Genomic DNA, 24,030 nt, shown 5'->3' with positions numbered 1-24,030 from the left:
AATATATCAGTATGTACCCTACCTTCTAATCCTGCCCCCAATATATCAGTATGTACCCTGCCTTCTAATCCTGCCCCCAATATATCAATATGTACCCTACCTTCTAATCCTGCCCCCAATATATCAGTATGTACCCTACCTTTTAATCCTACCCCCCATATATCAGTATGTACCCTACCTTCTAATCCTGCCCCCCAATATATAAGTATGTACCCTGCCTTCTAATCCTGCCCCCCAATATATCAGTATGTACCCTACATTCTAATCCTGCCCCCCAATATATAAGTATGTACCCTGCCTTCTAATCCTGCCCCCAATATATCAATATGTACCCTGCCTTCTAATCCTGCCCCCAATATATCAATATGTACCCTGCCTTCTAATCCTACCCCCATATATCAGTATGTATCCTACCTTCTAACCCTACCCCCAATATATCAGTATGTACCCTACCTTTTAATCCTACCCCCCATATATCAGTATGTACCCTACCTTCTAATCCTGCCCCCCAATATATCAGTATGTACCCTACCTTCTAATCCTGCCCCCAATATATCAGTATGTACCCTGCCTTCTAATCCTGCCCCCAATATATCAATATGTACTCTACCTTCTAATCCTGCCCCCAATATATCAGTATGTATCCTACCTTTTAATCCTACCCCCCCATATATCAGTATGTACCCTACCTTCTAATCCTGCCCCCCAATATATAAGTATGTACCCTGCCTTCTAATCCTGCCCCCCAATATATCAGTATGTACCCTACCTTCTAATCCTGCCCCCAATATATCAGTATGTACCCTGCCTTATAATCCTGCCCCCAATATATCAATATGTACCCTACCTTTTAATCCTGGCCCCCAATATATCAGTATGTACCCTACCTTTTAATCCTACCCCCCATATATCAGTATGTATCCTACCTTCTAATCCTACCCCCAATATATCAGTATGTATCCTACCTTTTAATCCTACCCCCCATATATCAGTATGTACCCTACCTTCTAATCCTGCCCCCCAATATATAAGTATGTACCCTGCCCCCAATATATCATTATGTACCCTGCCTTCTAATCCTGCCCCCCAATATATCAGTATGTACCCTACCTTCTAATCCTGCCCCCAATATATCAGTATGTACCCTGCCTTATAATCCTGCCCCCAATATATCAATATGTACCCTACCTTTTAATCCTGGCCCCCAATATATCAGTATGTACCCTACCTTTTAATCCTACCCCCCATATATCAGTATGTATCCTACCTTCTAATCCTACCCCCAATATATCAGTATGTATCCTACCTTTTAATCCTACCCCCCATATATCAGTATGTACCCTACCTTCTAATCCTGCCCCCCAATATATAAGTATGTACCCTGCCCCCAATATATCATTATGTACCCTGCCTTCTAATCCTGCCCCCCAATATATCAGTATGTATCCTACCTTCTAATCCTACCCCCAATATATCAGTATGTATCCTACCTTCTAATCCTGCCCCCAATATATCAATATGTACCCTACCTTCTAATCCTGGCCCCCAATATATCAGTACATACCCTACCTTTTAATCCTACCCCCCATATATCAGTATGTATCCTACCTTCTAATCCTACCCCCAATATATCAGTATGTATCCTACCTTTTAATCCTACCCCCCATATATCAGTATGTACCCTACCTTCTAATCCTGCCCCCCAATATATCAGTATGTATCCTACCTTCTAATCCTGCCCCAATATATCAATATGTACCCTACCTTCTAATCCTGCCCCCAATATATCAGTATGTACCCTGCCTTCTAATCCTGCCCCAAATATATCAATATGTACCCTACCTTCTAATCCTGCCCCCAATATATCAGTATGTACCCTACCTTTTAATCCTGGCCCCCAATATATCAGTACATACCCTACCTTTTAATCCTACCCCCCATATATCAGTATGTATCCTACCTTCTAATCCTACCCCCAATATATCAGTATGTATCCTACCTTTTAATCCTACCCCCCATATATCAGTATGTATCCTACCTTCTAATCCTGCCCCCCAATATATCAGTATGTATCCTACCTTCTAATCCTGCCCCAATATATCAATATGTACCCTACCTTCTAATCCTGCCCCCAATATATCAGTATGTACCCTGCCTTCTAATCCTGCCCCAAATATATCAATATGTACCCTACCTTCTAATCCTGCCCCCAATATATCAGTATGTACCCTACCTTTTAATCCTACCCCCCATATATCAGTATGTATCCTACCTTCTAATCCTACCCCCAATATATCAGTATGTACCCTGCCTTCTAATCCTGCCCCCCAATATATCAGTATGTACCCTACCTTCTAATCCTGCCCCCAATATATCAGTATGTACTTGCCTTCTAATCCTGCCCCCAATATATCAATATGTACCCTACCTTCTAATCCTGCCCCCAATATATCAGTATGTATCCTACCTTCTAATCCTGACCCCCAATATATCAGTATGTATCCTACCTTTTAATCCTACCCCCATATATCAGTATGTACCCTGCCTTCTAATCCTGCCCCCCAATATATCAGTATGTACCCTACCTTCTAATCCTGCCCCCAATATATCAGTATGTACCCTACCTTCTAATCCTGCCCCCAATATATCAGTATGTACCCCACCTTCTAATCCTACCCCCAATATATCAGTATGTACCCTGCCTTCTAATCCTGCCCCCAATATATCAGTATGTACCCTACCTTCTAATCCTGCCCCCAATATATCAGTATGTACCCCACCTTCTAATCCTACCCCCAATATATCAGTATGTACCCTGCCTTCTAATCCTGCCCCCAATATATCAGTATGTACCCTACCTTCTAATCCTGACCCCCAATATATCAGTATGTACCCTGCCTTCTAATCCTGACCCCAATATATCAGTATGTACCCTACCTTCTAATCCTGCCCCCAATATATCAGTATGTACCCTACCTTCTAATCCTGACCCCAATATATCATTATGTATCCTACCTTCTAATCCTGACCCCCATTATATCAGTATGTACCCTGCCTTCTAATCCTGCCGCCAATATATCAGTATGTACCCTACCTTCTAATCCTGCCCCCAATATATCAGTATGTACCCTGCCTTCTAATCCTGACCCCCAATATATCATTATGTATCCTACCTTCTAATCCTGACCCCCAATATATCAGTATGTACCCTGCCTTCTAATCCTGCCGCCAATATATAAGTATGTACCCTGCCTTCTAATCCTGCCGCCAATATATCAGTATGTACCCTGCCTTCTAATCCTGCCCCCCAATATATCAGTATGTACCCTTCCTTCTAATCCTGCCCCCCAATATATCATTATGTGTCCTACCTTCTAATCCTGACCCCCAATATATCAGTATGTACCCTGCCTTCTAATCCTGCCCCCCAATATATCAGTATGTACCCTTCCTTCTAATCCTGCCCCCCAATATATCATTATGTATCCTACCTTCTAATCCTGCCCCCAATATATCAATATGTACCCTGCCTTCTAATCCTGCCCCCCAATATATCAGTATGTATCCAACCTTCTAATCCTGACCCCCAATACATCAGTATGTATCCAACCTTCTAATCCTGACCCCAATATATCAGTATGTACCCTACCTTCTAATCCTGCCCCCAATATATCAGTATGTACCCTACCTTCTAATCCTGCCCCCAATATATCAGTATGTACCCTACCTTCTAATCCTGACCCCAATATATCAGTATGTATCTTACCTTCTCATCCTGAGCCCCAATATATCAGTATGTATCCTACCTTCTAATCCTGACCCCGAATATATCAGTATGTACCCTGCCTTCTAATCCTGCCCCCCAATATATCAGTATGTACCCTTCCTTCTAATCCTGCCCCCCAATATATCATTATGTATCCTACCTTCTAATCCTGCCCCCAATATATCAGTATGTATCCTACCTCCTAATCCTGCCCCCCAATATATCAGTATGTATCCAACCTTCTAATCCTGACCCCAATATATCAGTATGTACCCTACCTTCTAATCCTGCCCCCAATATATCAGTGTGTACCCTACCTTCTAATCCTGCCCCCAATATATCAGTATGTATCTTACCTTCTCATCCTGAGCCCCAATGTATCCTACCTTCTAATCCTGACCCCCAATATATCAGTATGTATCCTACCTTCTAATCCTGACCCCCAATATATCAGTATGTACCCTGCCTTCTAATCCTGCCCCCCAATATATCAGTATGTACCCTACCTTGTAATCCTACCCCCAATATATCAGTATGTATCCTACCTTCTAATCCTGACCCCAATATATCAGTATGTACCCTGCCTTCTAATCCTGACCCCCAATATATCAATATGTATCCTACCTTCTAATCCTGCCCCCCAATATATCAGTATGTATCCTACCTTCTAATCCTGACCCCAATATATCAGTATGTATCCTACCTTTTAATCCTACCCCCCATATATCAGTATGTACCCTACCTTCTAATCCTGCCCCCCAATATATAAGTATGTACCCTGCCTTCTAATCCTGCCCCCCAATATATCAGTATGTACCCTACCTTCTAATCCTGCCCCCAATATATCAGTATGTACCCTGCCTTCTAATCCTGCCCCCAATATATCAATATGTACCCTACCTTCTAATCCTGCCCCCAATATATCAGTATGTACCCTACCTTTTAATCCTACCCCCCATATATCAGTATGTACCCTACCTTCTAATCCTGCCCCCCAATATATAAGTATGTACCCTGCCTTCTAATCCTGCCCCCCAATATATCAGTATGTACCCTACATTCTAATCCTGCCCCCCAATATATAAGTATGTACCCTGCCTTCTAATCCTGCCCCCAATATATCAATATGTACCCTGCCTTCTAATCCTGCCCCCAATATATCAATATGTACCCTGCCTTCTAATCCTACCCCCATATATCAGTATGTATCCTACCTTCTAATCCTACCCCCAATATATCAGTATGTACCCTACCTTTTAATCCTACCCCCCATATATCAGTATGTACCCTACCTTCTAATCCTGCCCCCCAATATATCAGTATGTACCCTACCTTCTAATCCTGCCCCCAATATATCAGTATGTACCCTGCCTTCTAATCCTGCCCCCAATATATCAATATGTACTCTACCTTCTAATCCTACCCCCAATATATCAGTATGTATCCTACCTTTTAATCCTACCCCCCCATATATCAGTATGTACCCTACCTTCTAATCCTGCCCCCCAATATATAAGTATGTACCCTGCCTTCTAATCCTGCCCCCCAATATATCAGTATGTACCCTACCTTCTAATCCTGCCCCCAATATATCAGTATGTACCCTGCCTTATAATCCTGCCCCCAATATATCAATATGTACCCTACCTTTTAATCCTGGCCCCCAATATATCAGTATGTACCCTACCTTTTAATCCTACCCCCCATATATCAGTATGTATCCTACCTTCTAATCCTACCCCCAATATATCAGTATGTATCCTACCTTTTAATCCTACCCCCCATATATCAGTATGTACCCTACCTTCTAATCCTGCCCCCCAATATATAAGTATGTACCCTGCCCCCAATATATAATTATGTACCCTGCCTTCTAATCCTGCCCCCCAATATATCAGTATGTATCCTACCTTCTAATCCTACCCCCAATATATCAGTATGTATCCTACCTTCTAATCCTGCCCCCAATATATCAATATGTACCCTACCTTCTAATCCTGGCCCCCAATATATCAGTACATACCCTACCTTTTAATCCTACCCCCCATATATCAGTATGTATCCTACCTTCTAATCCTACCCCCAATATATCAGTATGTATCCTACCTTTTAATCCTACCCCCCATATATCAGTATGTACCCTACCTTCTAATCCTGCCCCCAATATATAAGTATGTACCCTGCCTTCTAATCCTGCCCCCCAATATATCAGTATGTATCCTACCTTCTAATCCTGCCCCAATATATCAATATGTACCCTACCTTCTAATCCTGCCCCCAATATATCAGTATGTACCCTGCCTTCTAATCCTGCCCCCAATATATCAATATGTACCCTACCTTCTAATCCTGCCCCCAATATATCAGTATGTACCCTACCTTTTAATCCTACCCCCCATATATCAGTATGTATCCTACCTTCTAATCCTACCCCCAATATATCAGTATGTACCCTGCCTTCTAATCCTGCCCCCCAATATATCAGTATGTACCCTACCTTCTAATCCTGCCCCCAATATATCAGTATGTACCCTGCCTTCTAATCCTGCCCCCAATATATCAATATGTACCCTACCTTCTAATCCTGCCCCCAATATATCAGTATGTATCCTACCTTCTAATCCTGACCCCCAATATATCAGTATGTATCCTACCTTCTAATCCTACCCCCAATATATCAGTATGTATCCTACCTTTTAATCCTACCCCCCATATATCAGTATGTATCCTACCTTTTAATCCTACCCCCATATATCAGTATGTACCCTACCTTCTAATCCTGCCCCCAATATATCAGTATGTATCCTACCTTCTAATCCTGACCCCCAATATATCAGTATGTACCCTGCCTTCTAATCCTGCCCCCCAATATATCAGTATGTATCCTACCTTCTAATCCTGCCCCAATATATCAATATGTACCCTACCTTCTAATCCTGCCCCCAATATATCAGTATGTACCCTGCCTTCTAATCCTGCCCCCAATATATCAATATGTACCCTACCTTCTAATCCTGCCCCCAATATATCAGTATGTACCCTACCTTTTAATCCTACCCCCCATATATCAGTATGTATCCTACCTTCTAATCCTACCCCCAATATATCAGTATGTACCCTGCCTTCTAATCCTGCCCCCCAATATATCAGTATGTACCCTACCTTCTAATCCTGCCCCCAATATATCAGTATGTACCCTGCCTTCTAATCCTGCCCCCAATATATCAATATGTACCCTACCTTCTAATCCTGCCCCCAATATATCAGTATGTATCCTACCTTCTAATCCTGACCCCCAATATATCAGTATGTATCCTACCTTCTAATCCTACCCCCAATATATCAGTATGTATCCTACCTTTTAATCCTACCCCCCATATATCAGTATGTATCCTACCTTTTAATCCTACCCCCATATATCAGTATGTACCCTGCCTTCTAATCCTGCCCCCCAATATATCAGTATGTACCCTACCTTCTAATCCTGCCCCCAATATATCAGTATGTACCCTACCTTCTAATCCTGCCCCCAATATATCAGTATGTACCCCACCTTCTAATCCTACCCCCAATATATCAGTATGTACCCTGCCTTCTAATCCTGACCCCAATATATCAGTATGTACCCTACCTTCTAATCCTGCCCCCAATATATCAGTATGTACCCTACCTTCTAATCCTGACCCCCAATATATCATTATGTATCCTACCTTCTAATCCTGACCCCCAATATATCAGTATGTACCCTGCCTTCTAATCCTGCCCCCAATATATCAGTATGTACCCTACCTTCTAATCCTGACCCCCATTATATCAGTATGTACCCTGCCTTCTAATCCTGCCGCCAATATATCAGTATGTACCCTACCTTCTAATCCTGCCCCCAATATATCAGTATGTACCCTGCCTTCTAATCCTGACCCCCAATATATCATTATGTATCCTACCTTCTAATCCTGACCCCCAATATATCAGTATGTACCCTGCCTTCTAATCCTGCCGCCAATATATCAGTATGTACCCTGCCTTCTAATCCTGCCGCCAATATATCAGTATGTACCCTGCCTTCTAATCCTGCCCCCCAATATATCAGTATGTACCCTTCCTTCTAATCCTGCCCCCCAATATATCATTATGTGTCCTACCTTCTAATCCTGACCCCCAATATATCAGTATGTACCCTGCCTTCTAATCCTGCCCCCCAATATATCAGTATGTATCCAACCTTCTAATCCTGACCCCAATATATCAGTATGTACCCTACCTTCTAATCCTACCCCCAATATATCAGTATGTATCCTACCTTCTAATCCTGCCCCCAATATATCAGTATGTACCCTACCTTCTAATCCTGCCCCCAATATATCAGTATGTACCCTACCTTCTAATCCTGACCCCAATATATCAGTATGTATCTTACCTTCTCATCCTGAGCCCCAATGTATCCTACCTTCTAATCCTGCCCCCAATATATCAGTATGTACCCTACCTTCTAATCCTGACCCCCAATATATCAGTATGTACCCTGCCTTCTAATCCTGACCCCAATATATCAGTATGTACCCTACCTTCTAATCCTGCCCCCAATATATCAGTATGTACCCTACCTTCTAATCCTGACCCCAATATATCATTATGTATCCTACCTTCTAATCCTGACCCCCATTATATCAGTATGTACCCTGCCTTCTAATCCTGCCGCCAATATATCAGTATGTACCCTACCTTCTAATCCTGCCCCCAATATATCAGTATGTACCCTGCCTTCTAATCCTGACCCCCAATATATCATTATGTATCCTACCTTCTAATCCTGACCCCCAATATATCAGTATGTACCCTGCCTTCTAATCCTGCCGCCAATATATAAGTATGTACCCTGCCTTCTAATCCTGCCGCCAATATATCAGTATGTACCCTGCCTTCTAATCCTGCCCCCCAATATATCAGTATGTACCCTTCCTTCTAATCCTGCCCCCCAATATATCATTATGTGTCCTACCTTCTAATCCTGACCCCCAATATATCAGTATGTACCCTGCCTTCTAATCCTGCCCCCCAATATATCAGTATGTACCCTTCCTTCTAATCCTGCCCCCCAATATATCATTATGTATCCTACCTTCTAATCCTGCCCCCAATATATCAATATGTACCCTGCCTTCTAATCCTGCCCCCCAATATATCAGTATGTATCCAACCTTCTAATCCTGACCCCCAATACATCAGTATGTATCCAACCTTCTAATCCTGACCCCAATATATCAGTATGTACCCTACCTTCTAATCCTGCCCCCAATATATCAGTATGTACCCTACCTTCTAATCCTGCCCCCAATATATCAGTATGTACCCTACCTTCTAATCCTGACCCCAATATATCAGTATGTATCTTACCTTCTCATCCTGAGCCCCAATATATCAGTATGTATCCTACCTTCTAATCCTGACCCCGAATATATCAGTATGTACCCTGCCTTCTAATCCTGCCCCCCAATATATCAGTATGTACCCTTCCTTCTAATCCTGCCCCCCAATATATCATTATGTATCCTACCTTCTAATCCTGCCCCCAATATATCAGTATGTATCCTACCTCCTAATCCTGCCCCCCAATATATCAGTATGTATCCAACCTTCTAATCCTGACCCCAATATATCAGTATGTACCCTACCTTCTAATCCTGCCCCCAATATATCAGTGTGTACCCTACCTTCTAATCCTGCCCCCAATATATCAGTATGTATCTTACCTTCTCATCCTGAGCCCCAATGTATCCTACCTTCTAATCCTGACCCCCAATATATCAGTATGTATCCTACCTTCTAATCCTGACCCCCAATATATCAGTATGTACCCTGCCTTCTAATCCTGCCCCCCAATATATCAGTATGTACCCTACCTTGTAATCCTACCCCCAATATATCAGTATGTATCCTACCTTCTAATCCTGACCCCAATATATCAGTATGTACCCTGCCTTCTAATCCTGACCCCCAATATATCAATATGTATCCTACCTTCTAATCCTGCCCCCCAATATATCAGTATGTATCCTACCTTCTAATCCTGACCCCAATATATCAGTATGTATCCTACCTTTTAATCCTACCCCCCATATATCAGTATGTACCCTACCTTCTAATCCTGCCCCCCAATATATAAGTATGTACCCTGCCTTCTAATCCTGCCCCCCAATATATCAGTATGTACCCTACCTTCTAATCCTGCCCCCAATATATCAGTATGTACCCTGCCTTCTAATCCTGCCCCCAATATATCAATATGTACCCTACCTTCTAATCCTGCCCCCAATATATCAGTATGTACCCTACCTTTTAATCCTACCCCCCATATATCAGTATGTACCCTACCTTCTAATCCTGCCCCCCAATATATAAGTATGTACCCTGCCTTCTAATCCTGCCCCCCAATATATCAGTATGTACCCTACATTCTAATCCTGCCCCCCAATATATAAGTATGTACCCTGCCTTCTAATCCTGCCCCCAATATATCAATATGTACCCTGCCTTCTAATCCTGCCCCCAATATATCAATATGTACCCTGCCTTCTAATCCTACCCCCATATATCAGTATGTATCCTACCTTCTAATCCTACCCCCAATATATCAGTATGTACCCTACCTTTTAATCCTACCCCCCATATATCAGTATGTACCCTACCTTCTAATCCTGCCCCCCAATATATCAGTATGTACCCTACCTTCTAATCCTGCCCCCAATATATCAGTATGTACCCTGCCTTCTAATCCTGCCCCCAATATATCAATATGTACTCTACCTTCTAATCCTACCCCCAATATATCAGTATGTATCCTACCTTTTAATCCTACCCCCCCATATATCAGTATGTACCCTACCTTCTAATCCTGCCCCCCAATATATAAGTATGTACCCTGCCTTCTAATCCTGCCCCCCAATATATCAGTATGTACCCTACCTTCTAATCCTGCCCCCAATATATCAGTATGTACCCTGCCTTATAATCCTGCCCCCAATATATCAATATGTACCCTACCTTTTAATCCTGGCCCCCAATATATCAGTATGTACCCTACCTTTTAATCCTACCCCCCATATATCAGTATGTATCCTACCTTCTAATCCTACCCCCAATATATCAGTATGTATCCTACCTTTTAATCCTACCCCCCATATATCAGTATGTACCCTACCTTCTAATCCTGCCCCCCAATATATAAGTATGTACCCTGCCCCCAATATATAATTATGTACCCTGCCTTCTAATCCTGCCCCCCAATATATCAGTATGTATCCTACCTTCTAATCCTACCCCCAATATATCAGTATGTATCCTACCTTCTAATCCTGCCCCCAATATATCAATATGTACCCTACCTTCTAATCCTGGCCCCCAATATATCAGTACATACCCTACCTTTTAATCCTACCCCCCATATATCAGTATGTATCCTACCTTCTAATCCTACCCCCAATATATCAGTATGTATCCTACCTTTTAATCCTACCCCCCATATATCAGTATGTACCCTACCTTCTAATCCTGCCCCCAATATATAAGTATGTACCCTGCCTTCTAATCCTGCCCCCCAATATATCAGTATGTATCCTACCTTCTAATCCTGCCCCAATATATCAATATGTACCCTACCTTCTAATCCTGCCCCCAATATATCAGTATGTACCCTGCCTTCTAATCCTGCCCCCAATATATCAATATGTACCCTACCTTCTAATCCTGCCCCCAATATATCAGTATGTACCCTACCTTTTAATCCTACCCCCCATATATCAGTATGTATCCTACCTTCTAATCCTACCCCCAATATATCAGTATGTACCCTGCCTTCTAATCCTGCCCCCCAATATATCAGTATGTACCCTACCTTCTAATCCTGCCCCCAATATATCAGTATGTACCCTGCCTTCTAATCCTGCCCCCAATATATCAATATGTACCCTACCTTCTAATCCTGCCCCCAATATATCAGTATGTATCCTACCTTCTAATCCTGACCCCCAATATATCAGTATGTATCCTACCTTCTAATCCTACCCCCAATATATCAGTATGTATCCTACCTTTTAATCCTACCCCCCATATATCAGTATGTATCCTACCTTTTAATCCTACCCCCATATATCAGTATGTACCCTACCTTCTAATCCTGCCCCCAATATATCAGTATGTATCATACCTTCTAATCCTGACCCCCAATATATCAGTATGTACCCTGCCTTCTAATCCTGCCCCCCAATATATCAGTATGTATCCTACCTTCTAATCCTGCCCCAATATATCAATATGTACCCTACCTTCTAATCCTGCCCCCAATATATCAGTATGTACCCTGCCTTCTAATCCTGCCCCCAATATATCAATATGTACCCTACCTTCTAATCCTGCCCCCAATATATCAGTATGTACCCTACCTTTTAATCCTACCCCCCATATATCAGTATGTATCCTACCTTCTAATCCTACCCCCAATATATCAGTATGTACCCTGCCTTCTAATCCTGCCCCCCAATATATCAGTATGTACCCTACCTTCTAATCCTGCCCCCAATATATCAGTATGTACCCTGCCTTCTAATCCTGCCCCCAATATATCAATATGTACCCTACCTTCTAATCCTGCCCCCAATATATCAGTATGTATCCTACCTTCTAATCCTGACCCCCAATATATCAGTATGTATCCTACCTTCTAATCCTACCCCCAATATATCAGTATGTATCCTACCTTTTAATCCTACCCCCCATATATCAGTATGTATCCTACCTTTTAATCCTACCCCCATATATCAGTATGTACCCTGCCTTCTAATCCTGCCCCCCAATATATCAGTATGTACCCTACCTTCTAATCCTGCCCCCAATATATCAGTATGTACCCTACCTTCTAATCCTGCCCCCAATATATCAGTATGTACCCCACCTTCTAATCCTACCCCCAATATATCAGTATGTACCCTGCCTTCTAATCCTGCCCCCAATATATCAGTATGTACCCTACCTTCTAATCCTGACCCCCAATATATCAGTATGTACCCTGCCTTCTAATCCTGACCCCAATATATCAGTATGTACCCTACCTTCTAATCCTGCCCCCAATATATCAGTATGTACCCTACCTTCTAATCCTGACCCCCAATATATCATTATGTATCCTACCTTCTAATCCTGACCCCCAATATATCAGTATGTACCCTGCCTTCTAATCCTGCCCCCAATATATCAGTATGTACCCTACCTTCTAATCCTGACCCCCATTATATCAGTATGTACCCTGCCTTCTAATCCTGCCGCAAATATATCAGTATGTACCCTACCTTCTAATCCTGCCCCCAATATATCAGTATGTACCCTGCCTTCTAATCCTGACCCCCAATATATCATTATGTATCCTACCTTCTAATCCTGACCCCCAATATATCAGTATGTACCCTGCCTTCTAATCCTGCCGCCAATATATCAGTATGTACCCTGCCTTCTAATCCTGCCGCCAATATATCAGTATGTACCCTGCCTTCTAATCCTGCCCCCCAATATATCAGTATGTACCCTTCCTTCTAATCCTGCCCCCCAATATATCATTATGTGTCCTACCTTCTAATCCTGACCCCCAATATATCAGTATGTACCCTGCCTTCTAATCCTGCCCCCCAATATATCAGTATGTATCCAACCTTCTAATCCTGACCCCAATATATCAGTATGTACCCTACCTTCTAATCCTACCCCCAATATATCAGTATGTATCCTACCTTCTAATCCTGCCCCCAATATATCAGTATGTACCCTACCTTCTAATCCTGCCCCCAATATATCAGTATGTACCCTACCTTCTAATCCTGACCCCAATATATCAGTATGTATCTTACCTTCTCATCCTGAGCCCCAATGTATCCTACCTTCTAATCCTGCCCCCAATATATCAGTATGTATCCTACCTTCTAATCCTGCCCCCCAATACATCAGTATGTATCCAACCTTCTAATCCTGACCCCAATATATCAGTATGTACCCTACCTTCTAATCCTGCCCCCAATATATCAGTATGTACCCTACCTTCTAATCCTGCCCCCAATATATCAGTATGTACCCTACCTTCTAATCCTGACCCCAATATATCAGTATGTATCTTACCTTCTCATCCTGAGCCCCAATGTATCCTACCTTCTAATCCTGACCCCCAATATATCAGTATGTATCCTACCTTCTAATCCTGACCCCCAATATATCAGTATGTACCCTGCCTTCTAATCCTGCCCCCCAATATATCAGTATGTACCCTTCCTTCTAATCCTGCCCCCCAATATATCATTATGTATCCTACCTTCTAATCCTGCCCCCAATATATCAGTATGTATCCTACCTTCTAATCCTGCCCCCCAATATATCAGTATGTATCCAACCTTCTAATCCTGACCCCAATATATCAGTATGTACCCTACCTTCTAATCCTGCCCCCAATATATCAGTGTGTACCCTACCTTCTAATCCTGCCCCCAATATATCAGTATGTATCTTACCTTCTCATCCTGAGCCCCAATGTATCCTACCTTCTAATCCTGACCCCCAATATATCAGTATGTATCCTACCTTCTAATCCTGACCCCCAATATATCAGTATGTACCCTGCCTTCTAATCCTGCCCCCCAATATATCAGTATGTACCCTACCTTGTAATCCTACCCCCAATATATCAGTATGTATCCTACCTTCTAATCCTGACCCCAATATATCAGTATGTACCCTACCTTCTAATCCTACCCCCAATATATCAGTATGTATCCTACCTTCTAATCCTGACCCCAATATATCAGAATGTACCCTAACTTCTAATCCTGACCCCCAATATATCAGTATGTATCCTACCTTCTAATCCTGACCCCAATATATCAGTATGTACCCTACCTTCTAATCCTGACCCCCAATATATCAGTATGTATCCTACCTTCTGATCCTGCCCCCCAATATATCAGTATGTACCCTGCCTTCTAATCCTGCCCCCCAATATATCAGTATGCACCCTACCTTCTAATCCTGACCCCCAATATATCAGTATGTACCCTACCTTCTAATCCTGCCCCCAATATATCAGTATGTACCCTGCCTTCTAATCCTGCCCCCAATATATCAGTATGTACCCTACCTTCTAATCCTGCCCCCAATATATCATTATGTATCCTACCTTCTAATCCTGCCCCCAATATATCAGTATGTACCCTACCTTCTAATCCTGCCCCCAATATATCAGTATGTACCCTACCTTCTAATCCTGCCCCCAATATATCATTATGTATCCTACCTTCTAATCCTGCCCCCAATATATCAGTATGTACCCTACCTTCTAATCCTGCCCCCAATATATCAGTATGTACCCTACCTTCTAATCCTGACCCCCAATATATCAGTATGTACCCTGCCTTCTAATCCTGCCGCCAATATATCAGTATGTACCCTACCTTCTAATCCTGCCCCCAATATATCAGTATGTACCCTGCCTTCTAATCCTGACCCCCAATATATCATTATGTATCCTACCTTCTAATCCTGACCCCCAATATATCATTATGTATCCTACCTTCTAATCCTGACCCCCAATATATCAGTATGTACCCTGCCTTCTAATCCTGCCGCCAATATATCAGTTTGTACCCTACCTTCTAATCCTGCCCCCAATATATCATTATGTATCCTACCTTCTAATCCTGACCCCCAATATATCAGTATGTACCCTGCCTTCTAATCCTGCCCCCCAATATATCAGTATGTACCCTTCCTTCTAATCCTGCCCCCCAATATATCATTATGTATCCTACCTTCTAATCCTGCCCCCAATATATCAGTATGTATCCTACCTTCTAATCCTGCCCCCCAATATATCAGTATGTACCCTACCTTCTAATCCTGCCCCCAATATATCAGTATGTACCCTACCTTCTAATCCTGCCCCCAATATATCAGTATGTACCCTACCTTCTAATCCTGCCCCCAATATATCAGTATGTACCCTACCTTCTAATCCTGACCCCAATATATCAGTATGTACCCTACCTTCTAATCCTGCCCCCAATATATCAGTATGTATCTTACCTTCTAATCCTGCCCCCAATATATCAGTATGTACCCTGCCTTCTAATCCTGCCCCCCAATATATCAGTATGTACCCTACCTTGTAATCCTACCCCCAATATATCAGTATGTATCCTACCTTCTAATCCTGACCCCAATATATCAGAATGTACCCTACCTTCTAATCCTGACCCCCAATTTATCAGTATGTATCCTACCTTCTAATCCTGACCCCAATATATCAGTATGTACCCTACCTTCTAATCCTGACCCCCAATATATCAGTATGTATCCTACCTTCTGATCCTGACCCCCAATATATCAGTATGTACCCTGCCTTCTAATCCTGCCCCCCAATATATCAGTATGTACCCTACCTTGTAATCCTACCCCCAATATATCAGTATGTATCCTACCTTCTAATCCTGCCCCCAATATATCAGTATGTATCCTACCTTCTAATCCTGCCCCCCAATATATCAGTATGTATCCAACCTTCTAATCCTGACCCCAATATATCAGTATGTACCCTACCTTCTAATCCTGCCCCCAATATATCAGTATGTACCCTACCTTCTAATCCTGCCCCCAATATATCAGTATGTACCCTACCTTCTAATCCTGCCCCCAATATATCAGTATGTACCCTACCTTCTAATCCTGCCCCCAATATATCATTATGTATCCTACCTTCTAATCCTGCCCCCAATATATCAGTATGTATCTTACCTTCTCATCCTGAGCCCCAATGTATCCTACCTTCTAATCCTGACCCCCAATATATCCGTATGTATCCTACCTTCTAATCCTGACCCCCAATATATCAGAATGTACCCTGCCTTCTAATCCTGCCCCCCAATATATCAGTATGTACCCTACCTTGTAATCCTACCCCCAATATATCAGTATGTATCCTACCTTCTAATCCTGACCCCAATATATCAGTATGTACCCTACCTTCTAATCCTACCCCCAATATATCCGTATTTATCCTACCTTCTAATCCTGACCCCAATATATCAGAATGTACCCTACCTTCGAATCCTGACCCCCAATATATCAGTATGTATCCTACCTTCTAATCCTGACCCCAATATATCAGTATGTACCCTACCTTCTAATCCTGACCCCCAATATATCAGTATGTATCCTACCTTCTGATCCTGCCCCCCAATATATCAGTATGTACCCTGCCTTCTAATCCTGCCCCCAATATATCAGTATGCACCCTACCTTCCAATCCTGACCCCCAATATATCAGTATGTATCCTACCTTCTAATCCTGACCCCCAATATATCAATATGCACCCTACCTTCTAATCCTGACCCCCAATATATCAATATGCACCCTACCTTCTAATCCTGACCCCCAATATATCAGTATGCACCCTACCTTCTAATCCTGACCCCCAATATATCAGTATGTATCCATCCTTCTAATCCTGACCCCCAATATATCAGTATGTATCTTACCTTCTAATCCTGACCCCAATATATCAGTATGTATCCTACCTTCTATGCCTCCACTCCCCTATATCTATATATCAGCAGGCCCCCTTTGTGTAAGTAGAGTGTGAGAGGACACAGTTTAGGCTCCGTACTTAGCAGGCCTTTTCTTTTTTTCTGTTTAGGAAGCGCTGGAACACCGGTGATGTTCAATGAGAACGGTGATGCCCCAGGCCGCTATGATATATTTCAGTATCAGATGACGAATGATTCTGCTCCATCTTACCGAGTAATCGGACAGTGGACAGAGTATCTAAGACTCAATGTGAGTGTTTCACCACCGCTGCCTTTTATTTCATTCCACTATAATGCTGAGGGTATTGACTAATTTACACTTTCTGAACCCCAGATTGAAGAGATGCAGTGGTATGGTGGCCAATCGGACATCCCTTCCTCTGTCTGCAGCCTTCCATGTCAACCTGGGGAGCGAAAGAAAATGGTAAAGGGGGTATCGTGTTGTTGGCACTGTGAGCTGTGTGACGGGTACCAGTACCAGTTTGATGATTTCACCTGCCAGGAGTGCCCTTTCGATATGAGGCCTAATGTTAACCGTACGGCCTGCCGCCCCACCCCCATTGTCAAGCTGGAGTGGCATTCACCCTGGGCCATTCTGCCACTTTTTCTCAGCATTTTGGGGATTCTGAGCACTCTATTTGTGGTGGGAACGCTTGTGCGTTTTAATGATACCCCCATTGTGCGAGCGTCTGGACGAGAATTGAGCTATGTTCTGCTCACTGGCATTTTCCTGATGTATGCAATCACATTTCTGATGATGGCTGAACCTGGTGTGGCCGTTTGTGCCCTACGTCGACTTTTCTTGGGCCTTGGGATGTGCATCTCCTATGCTGCTCTCTTGACTAAAACCAACAGGATCTACCGTATCTTTGAGCAAGGGAAAAGGTCAGTGACTCCACCGCGTTTCATCAGCCCTGCCTCTCAGCTGGCAATCACATTCAGCCTCATCTGTGTTCAGCTGGTTGGCACAGCCGTCTGGCTGGCAGTACTGCCCCCACACAGTGTTATTGACTATGAGGAGCAGCGTACGCCTAACCCGGAGTTAGCCAGCGGCGTCCTAAAATGTGACATGTCTGACCTGTCGCTGGTTAGCTGCCTGATGTACTCTATCTTGCTTATGGTAACCTGTACAGTGTATGCAGTGAAGGCCCGGGGAGTGCCTGAGAACTTCAACGAGGCCAAACCCATTGGCTTCACGATGTACACCACTTGTATTGTGTGGTTGGCATTTGTTCCCATCTTCTTCGGCACTGCGCAGTCTGCAGAGAAGGTGATGCGGCTACCATCACGATTTCAGATCATTACTCTCCATATCGCAATAAGTGTGCTCATCCAGATTAGCCATACTGTGGATATCCAATGTTTCTTCCTGTATCACATTGTTTGTGACAGCTCCATTATTAGGTGTTTAATGTCTGTGGGTCTGAGACCATCTTTCCATGACCACTCACTGGACCTGGTCCAAGGTTGTTGTTGTTTTCCTGCCACCACTGCCATTTGTGAGTCTTTCACTTCATGACTGGTTATAGCTCAAGCTTTGTGGGTCTCACAGTGCTTCCTTTACTCAGATCTACATCCAGACCACCACGCTGACAGTGTCCATGAGCCTGAGTGCGTCTGTCTCTCTGGGAATGCTCTATGTGCCCAAGGTTTACATCATCCTCTTCCACCCAGAGCAGAATGTGCAGAAACGGAAGAGAAGCTTTAAAGCAGTGGCAACGGCAGCCACCATGTCCACCAGACTGTCACAGAAAAACAGCGAGCGGCAGAACGGGGAAAGCAAGCCCACCGAAAAAAGCCTGCCTGAAAGCAAGTGATTCACATGGAGGTAACGTATTGGCATAAAAATATCTCTGGTCCACAACAACTCTATCGTATAACTCTCTCAGGGTTATTTGCTAACGTGAGAATTCAAAGTGAGTTCATAATTTAAAGTCAAAATAGTCTAATTGAAGAAATACAGCTATGCGTTCAGTTTGGCTACTCTGGCCTTGAGGGAAGGATGATAGATCGCCCCGCGTGGGGATAGAGGGAAAGATGACAGAGAGCCTCGCGTGAGGATAGAGGGAAGGATGATAGAGAGCCCCGGGTGGGGATAGAGGGAAAGATGACAGAGAGCCTCGCGTGAGGATAGAGGGAAGGATGATAGAGAGCCTCGCGTGAGGATAGAGGAAAGGATGATAGAGAGCCCCGCGTGAGGATAGAGGAAAGGATAATAGAGAGCCCCGCGTGGGGATAGAGGGAAGGATGATAGAGAGCCCCGCGTGGGGATAGAGGGAAGGATGATAGAGTGCCCCGCGTGGGGATAGAGGGAAGGATGATAGAGAGCCCCGCGTGGGGATAGAGGGAAGGATGATAGAGAGCCCCGCATGGGGATAGAGGGAAGGATGATAGAGAGCCCCGCATGGGGATAGAGGGAAGGATGATAGAGAGCCCCGCGTGGGGATAGAGGGAAGGATGATAGAGAGCCCCGCGTGGGGATAGAGGGAAGAATGATAGAGAGCCCCGCGTGGGGATAGAGGGAAGGATGATAGAGAGCCCCGCGTGGGGATAGAGGGAAGGATGATAGAGAGCCTCGCGTGGGGATAGAGGGAAGGATGATAGAGAGCCCCGCGTGGGGATAGAGGGAAGGATGATAGAGAGCCCCGCGTGGGGATAGAGGGAAGGATGATAGAGAGCCCCGCGTGGGGATAGAGGGAAGGATGATAGAGAGCCCCGCGTGGGGATAGAGGGAAGGATGATAGAGAGCCCCGCGTGAGGATAGAGGGAAGGATGATAGAGAGCCCCGCGTGGGGATAGAGGGAAGAATGATAGAGAGCCCCGCGTGGGGATAGAGGGAAGGATGATAGAGAACCCCGCGTGGGGATAGAGGGAAGGATGATAGAGAGCCCCGCGTGAGGATAGAGGGAAGAATGATAGAGAGCCCCGCGTGGGGATAGAGGGAAGGATGATAGAGAGCCCCGCGTGGGGATAGAGGGAAGGATGATAGAGAGCCCCGCGTGAGGATAGAGGGAAGGATGATAGAGAGCCCCGCGTGGGGATAGAGGGAAGGATGATAGAGAGCCCCGCGTGGGGATAGAGGGAAGGATGATAGAGAGCCCCGCGTGAGGATAGAGGGAAGGATGATAGAGAGCCCCGCGTGGGGATAGAGGGAAGAATGATAGAGAGCCCCGCGTGGGGATGGAGGGAAGGATGATAGAGAGCCCCGCGTGGGGATGGAGGGAAGGATGATAGAGAGCCCCGCGTGGGGATAGAGGGAAGGATGATAGAGAGCCCCGCGTGGGGATAGAGGGAAGGATGATAGAGAGACCTGCGTGGGGATAGAGGGAAGGATGATAGAGAGCCCCGCATGGGGATAGAGGGAAGGATGATAGAGAGCCCCGCGTGGGGATAGAGGGAAGGATGATAGAGAGCCTCGCGTGGGGATAGAGGGAAGGATGATAGAGAGCCTCGCGTGGGGATAGAGGGAAGGATGATAGAGAGCCCCGCGTGGGGATAGAGGGAAGGATGATAGAGAGCCCCGCGTGGGGATAGAGGGAAGGATGATAGAGAGCCCTGCGTGGTGATAGAGGGAAGGATGATAGAGAGCCTCGCGTGGGGATAGAGGGAAGGATGATAGAGAGCCCCGCGTGGGGATAGAGGGAAGGATGATAGAGAGCCCCGCGTGGGGATAGAGGGAAGGATGATAGAGAGCCCCGCGTGGGGATAGAGGGAAGGATGATAGAGAGCCCCGCGTGGGGATAGAGGGAAGGATGATAGAGAGCCCCGCGTGGGGATAGAGGGAAGGATGATAGAGAGCCCCGCGTGGGGATAGAGGGAAGGATGATAGAGAGCCCCGCGTGGGGATAGAGGGAAGGATGATAGAGAGCCCCGCGTGGGGATAGAGGGAAGGATGATAGAGAGCCCCGCGTGGGGATAGAGGGAAGGATGATAGAGAGCCCCGCGTGGGGATAGAGGGAAGGATGATAGAGAGCCCCGCGTGGGGATAGAGGGAAGGATGATAGAGAGCCCCGCGTGGGGATAGAGGGAAGGATGATAGAGAGCCCCGCGTTGGGATAGAGGGAAGGATGATAGAGAGCTCCGTGTGGGAATAGACGGGGTACATTATGAAATATTGTAAACATGGTAATTTGTCTGTCTTCTTATTGCAGAATTATGTGAAACAGCGCACCTGGCACCTCATCTGAGGCCAAGTTATACAGTAACCAAGACTGTAAGTGGCTGCCGGCCCTGGAAATGATGTTCACACAGCAGGAGTGCAGAATGAGAACGGGCATGGCAACATTACAATTCCCCTGCCAAAAACCCCTTCTAGTACAATTAACCCCCTCCCTGCCGAATACCCTTCCTAGTATAATTAACTCCATCCCTGCCAAATACCCCAACTAGTATAATTAACCCCCTCCCTGCCAAATACGCTCCTAGTTCAATTAACCCCCTCCCTGCCAAATACCCCTCCTAGTACAATTAACACCCTCCTAGTTCATTTAACCCCCTCCCTGCTAAATACCTATCCTAGTATAATTAACCCCCTCCCTGCCAAATACCCCTCCTAGTACAATTAAACCCCTCTTTGCCAGGTACTCCACCCGGTACTATTAACCCCCTACCCCCTGCGAAATACCTCTCCTAGCACAATTAACCCCATCCCTGCCAAATACCTCTCCTAGCATAATTAACTCAATGTCTGCCAAATTCCTCTCCTAGTACAATTAACCCCCTCCCTGCCAAATACCCCATCTAGTACAATTAACACCCTCCCTGCCAAATACCCTTCTTAGTATAATTAACCCCCTCCCTGCCAAATACCCTTCTGTAACGGACCGTTTCGCTCACAAGGGGATAAAAAACCGAACTGCAAACTACACGAATTCACCAACTCCCGAACAAGAGACACACGAACACTGGAAGCAGCCGAACAGGAAAAGCCATACGAACAGCTTACACTCCTGGCAATCGGCATACAATCAAATCCCCCCCAAGAATGAGATGACACTTCACTTTGAGGGTTAAGCAGGAACTCCTTTACTGGGGCTACCTGCCCGGCTTTTATGCAGGATTCCCACCTGGTGGACACTCCCCTAGGGGACCAGATGGGAAAACTGCATAAAAGCCGGGCAGGTAGCCCCAGTAAAGGAGTTCCTGCTTAACCCTCAAAGTGAAGTGTCATCTCATTCTTGGGGGGGATTTGATTGTATGCCGATTGCCAGGAGTGTAAGCTGTTCGGCTGCTTCCAGGGTTCGTGTGTCTCTTGTTCGGGAGTTGGTGAATTCGTGTAGTTTGCAGTTCAGGAGATTGGTGATTGCAGTAGCTGCTGGTCCATCTGGAAGGGGATTATCGCCTAAATGGTTTTTATCCCCTTGTGAGTCAAACGGTCCGTTACACCTTCTTAGCATACTTAACTCCATCATTGCCAAATACCCCTCCTAGTACAACTAACCCCATCCTTACCAAATACCAAACCCCACCTTCAGGTAACCCCTAATTTCTTACAGATACCCCACCACTGTGCCGTAAACCCCTCATTAACCTCCAAGACACCCCATCTAAGCACTATTAAATCTTTCTCTCCCAGAACCCTACGATTGTTTATTTAACCCTCTTACAGGCGAGGACTTTGCTAAGGACCATTTTAATCAAACTTAACCTCTTGGGTTCCTGCACCATGGAAGCTTTCTTTAACCCCTTCCCTGCCTTCATGATATTAAACCCAATGTTCAGCAAGCCCAGCATTGCATTATGGGAATCTCCCAGCATGGTCCCACATTGACACAAGTTCCATCACCCGGATTAGTCCAATAGGAGGAAGGGCTGTTCAATAAAGGAATTCCTCTGTTTGTGGGCTCTCACTGTATGTCTGTGGGGTGTTTGGCAGCGTGGCGGTGGGCCCCCCATATTGCATCATTAAAGACCGAATTTAGGGTTACTGATGGTGTCATTCAGCCGGTGGGGGCAGCACTGCACAATCAAAATCCAGAGGCATTATGGGAAATGCCCACAAAATGGCTGCCATTGAAGTTGAACTAACTTTTATTTATCATTTACTTGCATTCTATATATACACACACACACAGTTTAGTGCTTTTTTCCCCCCTGTTTGTTTATGGTCTTTAAATTAAATTTACACTTTTTGTAGTGTCTCTTTAAATATTGCTACTTGGCAACCAACCTATGTGACTCACTTTACTGCTGCATCTGTAACACTGGCACAGTGAGTGTGTGTACCAGGGAAGGCTGGCACAGTGAGTGTGTACCAGGGAAGGCTGGCACAGTGAGTGTGTACCAGGGAAGGCTGGCACAGTGAGTGTGTGTACCAGGGAAGGCTGGCACAGTGAGTGTGTGTACCAGGGAAGGCTGGCACAGTGAGTGTGTGTACCAGGGAAGGCTGGCACAGTGAGTGTGTGTACCAGGGAAGGCTGGCACAGTGAGTGTGTGTACCAGGGAAGGCTGGCACGGTGAGTGTGTACCAGGGAAGCCTGGCACAGTGAGTGTGTGTACCAGGGAAGGCTGGCACAGTGAGTGTGTACCAGGGAAGCCTGGCACAGTGAGTGTGTACCAGGGAAGCCTGGCACAGTGAGTGTGTACCAGGGAAGGCTGGCACAGTGAGTGTGTACCAGGGAAGGCTGGCACAGTGAGTGTGTACCAGGGAA

At 44.9% G+C, this 24,030-nt stretch overlaps 1 protein-coding gene across 1 annotated transcript in view; it reads left to right on the top strand.

Moving 5' to 3' along the window:
* Window positions 1-22,189, top strand: part of LOC134573382 (metabotropic glutamate receptor 6-like) — a 60,335-nt gene extending 38,146 nt beyond the window's left edge. The window contains exons 7-10 of the mRNA XM_063433116.1: window positions 17,491-17,630; window positions 17,715-18,650; window positions 18,949-19,208; window positions 21,532-22,189. Of these exons, the coding sequence (XP_063289186.1) occupies window positions 17,491-17,630; window positions 17,715-18,650; window positions 18,949-19,197 (1,325 nt within the window). The 3' untranslated portion in view covers window positions 19,198-19,208; window positions 21,532-22,189. The remainder of the gene's footprint in view (window positions 1-17,490; window positions 17,631-17,714; window positions 18,651-18,948; window positions 19,209-21,531) is intronic.
* The last annotated feature ends 1,841 nt before the right edge of the window (window positions 22,190-24,030 follow it).

This window comes from Pelobates fuscus, chromosome 9, assembly GCF_036172605.1.
Source record: "Pelobates fuscus isolate aPelFus1 chromosome 9, aPelFus1.pri, whole genome shotgun sequence".
NCBI classification, from domain to species: Eukaryota; Metazoa; Chordata; class Amphibia; order Anura; family Pelobatidae; genus Pelobates; species Pelobates fuscus.
Note: the sequence above shows the minus strand (reverse complement) of the source record. Positions and strands in the feature narration are given on the sequence as shown.